Consider the following 10,000-nt stretch of genomic DNA (forward strand, 5'->3'; position numbering starts at 1 on the left):
CTGTAATGGTTCGATGAAATACAGGGATGAAATCAGGCATCGTCAAAACACTTCTTTGAGGCAGACACTTCTCAATTTTCTTTGGTTAACGCAAGTTAAATTTTTCTTATACCAAATTATCAGCAAATCATGCTTACTGAAGATGATTAGCTTGGCTAATGTTATCCACTTATCAGTCTGTTATACCCAATGAGAATCCTGTTTTCCGATAACAGAATACTTATGGAGAATGATCGCCGTATCTTGGATAATGAATGTTCGAAATCAAGGTCGTTAAATGTGAAATTTGGACTGAGGGATTGAACTGGATATTGACCAAAATACTGTAAAGAAAGAAAGCACTAAAATACTTTGAATCGGCTAAAAAGCCTTCGAACAAAGTGTAGGCTACCTGTAGCCTCTTGTTTTCTGTGGTAATGGACCAATTTTGAGGCTGATATGTCTCAATGCTTCAACATACTGTTCGCTTAACGGCGCATGCTTCTTTATCATAGCACGTGCAAACAAATTTCAGATTCTACAGCAATCATGATATAGATATATTGTTGATTATTCAAGCTATCATTTAAAGAACGAAAAAAAAAAAGCTTTTATCAAGTACAATCCAAAGGAATTTTTACCTTTCTTGCCCCGGCTGCACTCCATTCGCAGCAGATTGCAAAGATGACCGCCTTGCAGTGGAGCTTTCCTGGACTGTTAATGACAACAATATTACCAACAGTCACCTGACCTATATTGGAACATTCTTGTTGAAGCCTTGGTCCAGCAGCCAGGCTGAGCGCCTTTGCGCATGGATTGTGGTTTAAGTTCAGGTTAGAGGCTGCTGTTCCCACTATTATGTCAGCCTAATAATGAACAAAATGAGAGACAACTTGCAAACAACCAACAAACACATGACTGTTAAGTTCGATCTTAGGGGATGGGAAAAAGAGAAAAGCAACGCATCTTATAAAAATTAAAAAGAACGCTTTTATTGCAAGAATAGAGAAACATTACTTCCTTTATCCGTTATTAATCTAAATGTCTTTCGGTAGCTTTTACGAATACCATTGAGGATATTAGAACATCGTCCCAAATCTCTCGAAAACTAGTATGCTCAGTTGTCATTTGAATATCGATCGTTGCTCTTGAAAACTCAATTCACCTTTTAATCTCCCTCAGTTACCTGCTCTTTAGCGAGGTCGCCTTGTTTCATGGTGATGCGAATGCCCTGTGGAGTCATAAGAGATCTTGGGGTCTTTGACATTCCGAATACACCTGGACCGTAATTAGCTCCGAGCGCAATTGCTGTATCAGGTGAGTGATCTTTGTGATCTCTGAAATTTCTTTCAGCTGCAAATCGTTCCCTCATTTCTGCCTCGAACGCACGCACCGTAGTGGAGTCGTTGTTGATGAGATGGATTTCTGATAGCCTGCACGCAGCGTTCTCTTCGCAAAATTCAAGGACGGCATTCAAAATGACCTTAGCACAAAGCTCTCGCGGAAAGCCAAACACTCCTGAGCTAATGGCTGGAATAGCGATTGAGTTGTATTTCATTGCCTCTTTGACTGAGTTTGTAACTGCATATTTTAGATACCGTTCCTGCTTTGTTTCGTCACCTTCTCTGACCTGTTTAGTTGCCTGATAATCCCATTTTGGCCCAACGGCGTGTATAACCTTCTTACACGCTAACTTCCCGGCTGTAGAAACCATTATTTGGCCCGGAAAAAGAGAGCCTTTATCCCTTACGTATTTATCACATTCAAATTGAATTTCTTTACCACCTGCTTCCACGATAGCTGCTGCCAGGCCTCCGATGTGTTTCAAGTCCCCATTTGCGGCATTGACAATAACATCCACGTTCTCTTTTGTGATATCACCTTTTAAGACGGAGATTGTTTTTCCTTGCCTTGTAACATAGCTGCAAACGAGTTCTTGCGTGGACCCCTGGACTTCTTCATTGATCGAGTGGTGAGCTGCAATTTCGTCCTCGCTATGCTCCTTGGCAATGATAACGCAACGGTGTTTTGCCCCTGTGCTTTTGAGAATGCTTTCTCCCTTTTCTTTTGTAAAGAACTTCTTCATCCCCGGCTTGTCGACTTGAACTGAGCGTTTGCGTATAGAATCAATAAGTTCACGAACTTTTGGCAAACACTTTTGTAGTCCAACTTCAGTACCAGAGACCTCGATATCTTGTCTGTTCGGGGCGGTCCTTATGTCGATGGAATAATCAGCAAACTTTGTCTTTATCTCCTGGATCTTGGTTTTCCATACTTCGGAGAGAAAGAATGTAACACCGTACTCTGCTTGGATTGTTTTGCATAAAATTGTGTTTCTCTCTAAAAAATCAGTGATCTTATCAAAGCATTCGTCAACATAACGTGCTATCCCACTTGTCCAAACGGTGCCGCAGGAGATATCCTCAGATACTTGCACCATGCAATTCGGCGAGAGTGATGACTTAAAATTTCTCCAAAGACTACTTTGAATGAGTGCAGCGTTTTCAGGTGTCAAACGGAGACTCCTTTCTCGAACAGCATCCAGCAGGATCTTCTCTGCATGTTTTGCATTAGTGGAATCAACACCAACCACAGTGACTTCATTAGACACTTGGTTTTGATCGTAAAGAAGCACCGCACCAATGCCTTTCTCTTTAAGAAGGTCCAGCATAAATCTTGAAACTTCAGGTTTTCTCAAAACGTCTACTAACTTGCCTGGGATTTCAGTAGTTTTATCCACTATTTTTGAAATAAATTTGAATATCTCAACTTTTACTTCTTGGAGAAGACATCTAGGACCCTTCAAAAATAACTTCTGCCCGATGCTATCGACCAAGATGGTTAAATGTTGGTGATCATTTTGAAGCTTTTCACAAATGCCGGACATTTCCAGCAGCTTCAGCCTAGATTCGGGGATGTTGTCTTCAACCACTTCAACCACGGTTTTCATGAGCTCTCTATCTTCCTTAACTGCAAGAATTAACTCTTTTATTTTATGCATTTCTGCATCGACGCACGGTCTTTTTCCAGTAACCTCAACGAGTCTTCGATGGTCATCAAATGAAATCATAAAATCTGATGATCCGTAACTAGAGCCATCTTCTTTCCGTCTCTTTACTATCTCATCAAAGATTTCGGAAGGGATATCAAGATGAGATTTCTGGAAATTATTCAAGAAGTTCTTTAAGTCCTCCACTCTTCCATCCCATGACTGATTGGAATCTTTCTTGTTGTCTGCAGGAGAAATCGAAATGATAACTGGAGATTGGGGGTTTTTTGGATCTTCAATTTGAATATTGAGCTCCTCAGAAACCTCTTGTAGCTCACTGTCGTGGTTCCTTTGAATGAACTTTAGGACATCAGAATCAAGTTGGATGTCCGCTTTCTCCTTTATCGTGTTGTGTAGGAAAGGATAGTACGCCATGACGGTGAGTTGGTTCCCTTCAAGTTTGTGCTCCTTTCGGATGACATTTTGAACGCCTAAAATTCGTGCAATAAAACATGATAGATCTGAGATGTGATGAAGGACTAAATGTGAGAAGTTATCTTCTCAGTTGCCATTCGTCTCTCTTAGGGGCTGTTTACATGGAGGTAGGAAGATCCTAGCACTAGGAAGATCCTAGAAGGCGGATCATCCTAGCGCCATATGTTTTCTGTATTCAGTTTACATGCAAGAGGTCGTAGTTGGCCCTAGTTTTAGGATCTTCCTAGTTGTGAGCTAGGAAGATCCTAGCACCATGTAAACTGCCTTCGCTCGGAAGTTCCTGGTACTAGGGACAAAAAGACAAACATGGCGGCGAAGGACCCAAATTACATGTTTGTTGTTCTGGCCCGCCATCTAGCTTTCATTCTCCACTTCCACCTAGACAGAAATTTCTGCGTGTAAACCAAACGAAAAGTTGTTTCGCCTTCTAGGATCTTCCTAGTGCTAGGATCTTCCTACCTCCATGTACAGCCCCTTAGCCTTTACACTATGATTTTTAAAACTCTCAGGGAGTTAGAACCGAGAGAGCCAAAATCTTTTTATGGCTTGAATGAATGGGAAAAAGGTAAAATATCATGCATGTAAAAGTTATTACCGTTATGTTTTTTTATTAACCCTTTGGCTACTAGAGATTTGGCCGAAAAACACGTTTTGAAGCTAGTTGAGGGGTTTTTTGGTCACTGTCGTGCTGTTTAAGAGCTAAATCTCCCTACAAACCCGTTTCCAGGTTGTACACTCCGCGGCCTTTTCAGCCAGGTGCAAAATAAGCGCTTGCTTCCCTCTCTTTCCGCTTTCTTTGCCTCATTTTTTTTTTGAACTTGCTGGGCATTTGGTAGGCCTTATTTTGGTGGGAAGAGTTTCTGAGAAACCTTTCATCATCTTAGAATTAGGTGCTCAGAAAGGTAGGTGGGTAATGGAGCAAGCTTTTCATGGAGATTTTCAGGTCAGTGTTACATGGTTTCTTCGGCCGTTTCTCCAGTTTCCTTGACTGAAGTGTGCTCATTCTGGTATAGTTTGAAAGATCTCTTCTCCCTGCACAAGTTAGTGGACAAAGCTGTTCCTGACCGTTAAAAGTGATGACGTCACAAGGGGTAGATGGGACCGTGGATAAAGCTGGACGTATTTTGCCTGGCGGATATTTTGTTTTAAAATACTTAAATACGCGAAAGTCACAATTAACTTTTGCAATGTTGAAGAATTTAATTCCTGAATGAATAGATCAGAGAATTTCACATGCATGTTTTTAATTGTCTTCTTAAATTTCTAAAATGCCAATGTTATTATCACTAATTTGTAATTTTGTACACGACCCCACAAGATTTTAGATTTGAATTTAATAGCGTGTATAAATAAAGGTTTTATTGTATAATTATTGTATTATTAATAGTCGATTGAAAAAACTCTCAGTCGATGCACAGCCTCAGCAACATCCTGAAAGTACAGGTTTTTTTAGTGAGCTGTTAAATATTAGAGGCAGAGTGGTCCAGTAGTTAGGGAGTTGGGTTTGTATGCGGCTGCTCCTGGTTTAAATCCCGTTCTAACCTCTGGCTTGGATTTGTTTCCGGTTGTCCCTGATTTAACTCCACCACGCTTTGTAAATAGCCAACTGGTTGCCTCCTGCCAGCTGGGGTTCTTAATAATGTTTCTGTTAAGTTTGAATTGTTACTTTCACTTTGTTAACAGTGGAGTGCCTGTAAACTAGCTTGATAGCTAAGTGTACTTCCACTATAAAGAAAGCATTTATAAGCATTTTTTTTTCATATATTAGAAATTACGGAACATCTGTATATAACAACTGTAGCGTGATAGTTGACTTTGTAAAACTGATGTTCAAATGTTATCTACTAGAGTGTAGTTGCCGAGTTCTCCATCTAACAAAAAAGAGCTATAATGTACAAACATATCTTGATAACGTGAAACCGAATTTCGACTTTAACGTGTTACATGAGTTTTACCTTAATTTAAAATAGATAAATTGATCCAGCTTTTCATGCCTTACACATCCTAATTTTACATTACGTGTAGTCTACTTTCTCATATTTGCGTTTTACTGTCAATTATTAATAATACTTTTCTTACTTGAAGGATCCTCAAAGAACACTAACGCCTCATCTTTCCATTTTCTTTGCACTTTTTCAACGTCCTTTCCGCCGCTCTTTCTTTCGTTCTCAAAATATAACTCTATAGTGTCATCCGATGACTCCACCCTTAGTCCGGTAACCTGGATACAAGTGCAGACTGGCACGCGCTCCAAACGTGGTTTTCTCCCCTCCACTCCTTTATTATCTTTGTGCACTTTATCGAACAAAGTGGCGAAGTCTGAAACAGGACATAAATAAATTCACTGGTTTCGGTTTTCTATCGCAGCAAATATCGGTATTAATAAATCAGTAATAACGAGAGTTGCTGCGATAGAATTCAACAGGCAGTGCTATATCGATATCACAGTTGCATACTCGAGTCGAATCCGCAAATTTGTAAAATGCGATGCAACAATGACCCGACTATTGTATATGACTTACAAAACGTTAACATTGGTTGCTGTGTTCACTGCTAACTTTTATGATACAAGACATGTTTAAGAGGAAAATTCGATGAAACGTCTATTTAAATGAAGGGAAATCTAAAACAGTTTTAGACAAACTTAAAACTTTTTCAGGGAGGCGCGGTGGCCTCATAGTCAGGGCCGGGGTTATTGTGTTGTGTTCTTGGGCAAGACACTTTACTATCACGGTGCCTCTCTCCACTCATACCCTATAAATGGGTACCAGTGAATCTAATGCTGGGGGTAACCCTGCGATGGACTAGCATCCCATTCAGGGGGAGTGGAAATACTCCTAGTCGCTTCATGCTACAGAAACCCGGAGATAAGTGCCGGCCTGATGGGCCTTCTAGGCTCGTAGCAGACTTTACCTTTACCTTTACCTTTACCTTAAAGACGTTTTCAGTAAAATGGATATGCTGAAAGCGCATCAGCAATCATTATTGCGTCGCCGTTGATTTATACATGACCTTTTACGGATCATTCTCGACAGATTCTTCTCTTTGTCCAGGCAAAAAATGCCTTATTAGTATTTCTTTAAAAAACTACCTTTCATTTACAGACTTCATTAGCTGACACTCTGCACAGACGCAATCATGAAGGAACAAGCGGCTGCATTCTTACCTGGTTCCTCATCAAAGACAGCCAGGGCGTTATCGTTGAAACCAAAGTACACATCCTTTACCTCCACCTTGCTGAATTTTTCTAAGTATAAGGTCAAACAATCTTTGCTTGTCTTCTCGAGGTTAAGTCCTTGAACGTGTACTCTCAGAGGGTCCGGTGGTAACTTTTTCTTGGGAGGTCGTCGTCCTACTTTTATAGGTTTCTTGTTAATCCTGTGCTCACCCTCCAGGAGTCTTTGCATATCTGTTGAAAGACAGAGCATTTGTCTACGATACACTGGAATGAAGGAAAAAGGCCTTCTGTTGCATTTAAACTCAGTTGAGCCGTCTATTCAGTTCATCATCTGATGTGAAGCCAATGGAATCATGTTTGTCTTTTCTCGATTTAAATGTCTACAGGCCGACCAGAGAAATTTAATGACTATTTGCACCCTCGCGTCAGCAGTAAATTAATTGCACTACACGATGCTATACAACATGGCGGATCTCTCACTTCGTACACATAACTCCGCGCGTCACATAGATCCACATAGCATACCTGTAAGATACTACAGCATCAAAAGGCGGTTTTCTTTGCAAAAAGGAAAACGCTGCATTGCAGGAACATGCTTGGGAAAATAACCACACAGTCAAGTGCTTTGGATAGTTCTAGAATTATCACTACCAACCGGTGGTAACATCAACGCAGTTGTTTGAAAGCTTGGCTCATCAATGCCACCCCCGCATCTTTGAACGGTGATGATAGAGGCCTTTTACCTGACCGTCTCCAATTTGCATCTTATTAAAACAAAAGGACGCTAATTACTATTAATATTAGGCACATCCTTTTTTTGACAAATCGGTGGCATATAAAAGGACCCTTGTGATAGCTTTGCATCATCCTTGATGACGACACGAGACAAGGGAGTCGGAAAATTGTGTCTTGGCAATTATAACATTTTAAGATACATTGATTTCATTATTCTTTAAACCAGAGAAGTGAGCATCGAAAAATATCTTATAATACGGTACCTGACACCTCTTTGAATGTTACTATGGCCTCCCCATTATCGATATCAGTGAAATCAATGTTGAGAACTTCACCTCCCCCAGATCTGCGTGAATTCTCAAAGTAATAATAAACGGCATCTTCTGTAACTGAGGGCGAAAGACCGTTAACGATTATAGTGAGATTTTCTTCCAGTTCGTCTGCGTTTTCTTCAAAGCTGTCATCCTTTTCCTCCATCTCGACTTCTTCAATTAAGGACACACGAAGATACGCGCCATCGAGTTTGTGAGTGGAATGCTGCGCTGCTTTGAAGGCGTCTTCAGAAGTCAAACGAGCAAAGATTGATGGATAAAAAGGAAAGAAAAACAAACAGTGAAAACTTAAATACAATAGAAGTGTTTGGCTCCGATAATTCCTGTTCCCATTGGGCAGAGAAAAGCTGTTGTCGACGATTGTGAACTTAGGTAAGAAAATTAACAGTTGTCATTTTTTCATCAGTAGGATGGCTGCGACCTCTCAAGGCCAGAATATAACTGGTGATAGAAAAATAGAAAAACAGAAAGCCTAACAGTTAATTATGATGCTCTTATATCCATTTCTGTTGTGCCTTAGTAATGTTCTTCTACATAAATTCCAACTTAATTTGGGACAAAAGCATCTTTTGTATTATAATTCAATGTCAAGGAATGGAACGCGAATAACTTTTCCATTTTTATCTCTATTCTCAATATGCAGCCTTAAGGAGAGTTAAAAGGGAGAGCTACGTAATTGTTACCATTGCAAATTACTTGCAATGAATGATTAACTTGAAATGGATGCAGTATATTACATGTATCTGTACAATTATGCCAGTGCTCCCCAAAACATGTAATCCATTGTTCATTGACCAGGCGTGGTCCTTTGCCTGGACTTTTAGCGACAAGCATTAGTTTAATTTATTAGCTGTTCACATAAACAAACAAGCAGCAAACAAACAAACAAACAAACAAACAAACAATCACAAGGGGTATTGCACCTCCGATTTGTTCTCGAAATGCGTGTCTTGCACACAGTTTGAATGCATCTGTTATGGTTCAATATTTTTCTTGGTTTAATTAAAATTCTTTAGACCAGTTCAATTTTGAATTCTTTTGTCTAAATTCATTATCGTAATCTGAATCAAAGGAAAAATCTAAATTGAATTAATTTAAAAATCGCGAACCAAATATAAAATTGACCCCATAAATTATCTACTCCCACCATCAGCGGCTTGACACTTTAGTTTGATAGAGTGTCGCACCGGCATCGCGAGGTCAGGGGTTCACACCCCCTTAAAGTCTTGAATTTTTCAGGCCACTGTACGCAATTGCTAAAATTGCGTTCATAACTGCGAGGATGATTCATTTCATACATCATCTCGTTCAAAAGAACAAGCCCTATGTAACAGTATGAGAACAGATGCAAATAATGTACTGAATGGTAATTGTTAACCCAGATAGAATCTAAATGGAATGATCTTGACAAAGCTGTTCAGAAACTGTAATTTTCGCTGGAGAAAGAAATATTTGCAATCTAGCCTACCATCAGGACATTCAAATGTGACCTGGCATGTTCTGGAATCAGGGTTCATGACAACCTCAGAGATTGGACCTCCGTTTGATCGCCTTTTGTTTTCAAAGTAATTCCACACGAGATCCTCCGTTGCATTATTTGGTAAACCCTCCACTACAATTCTACACTGTTGAGAGGATTGTGAAGTTTTCGGCTCGACGTTGACACTGTCAGGTTCATTCAAAGAGTCATTTTTTCTGACTTTGATATGAGCCGTATGATGGTCATCAAAGTCCTGCAAACAAAAGAATATTCATTTTGAGCTCTTTTAGATTCTACAAATTCTCTTGGGACTGCATAATGTAAAGCTCAGCACACTTTTTGCGCAAGGCTACTTAAACTTTCCTTGCTCTTCAGCTTCAAGTGAGGACAGGATCCCATGATAATTTTTAGATTGTGCTCATGCTGGGAAGATTATGTTAATCAGTTGTTTCGATGACCGGGCGGTCCACTTTTTACACCAACTCACCAATAAGGTGTCGTCCTTGAAATAACTACGCGAGGTTTAAAGACTTTTTATCGGATCTGGGCAAAAAATATAAGGGAATCTTTTAGTGAAGGATGATGTTGAATTCTTTTAATGGTCCCAGTAATAAATCAATGAATCAGGTACATTTGTCAGGCAAACTTAATTTTGCAGGATTGCAAATTAAAGCAAAGCAAAGCAAAGCAAAGCAAAGCAAAGCAACCCTGAGCTGAGCTAAGCCAGGCAAAGCCAAGCCAAGCCAAGCCAAGCCAAGCCAAGCCAAGCCAAGCCAAGCCAAGCCAAGCCAAGCCAAGCTAAGCTAAGCTAA

At 40.0% G+C, this 10,000-nt stretch overlaps 1 protein-coding gene across 2 annotated transcripts in view; it reads right to left on the reverse strand.

Moving 5' to 3' along the window:
- The window catches only part of LOC137991303 (protein mono-ADP-ribosyltransferase PARP14-like), a 41,479-nt gene that overhangs the window by 18,426 nt on the left and 13,053 nt on the right, over positions 1 to 10,000 (reverse strand). For both annotated transcript variants that reach the window (XM_068836420.1, XM_068836415.1), the window contains exons 3-8: positions 9,177 to 9,441; positions 7,640 to 7,933; positions 6,630 to 6,872; positions 5,543 to 5,782; positions 1,166 to 3,459; positions 621 to 845 (exon numbers count right to left, since the gene is read on the reverse strand). In XM_068836420.1, the coding sequence (XP_068692521.1) occupies positions 621 to 845; positions 1,166 to 3,459; positions 5,543 to 5,782; positions 6,630 to 6,872; positions 7,640 to 7,933; positions 9,177 to 9,441 (3,561 nt within the window). The remainder of the gene's footprint in view (positions 1 to 620; positions 846 to 1,165; positions 3,460 to 5,542; positions 5,783 to 6,629; positions 6,873 to 7,639; positions 7,934 to 9,176; positions 9,442 to 10,000) is intronic.

The sequence above is a fragment of the Montipora foliosa genome, chromosome 1, assembly GCF_036669935.1.
Source record: "Montipora foliosa isolate CH-2021 chromosome 1, ASM3666993v2, whole genome shotgun sequence".
Taxonomy (NCBI): domain Eukaryota; kingdom Metazoa; phylum Cnidaria; class Anthozoa; order Scleractinia; family Acroporidae; genus Montipora; species Montipora foliosa.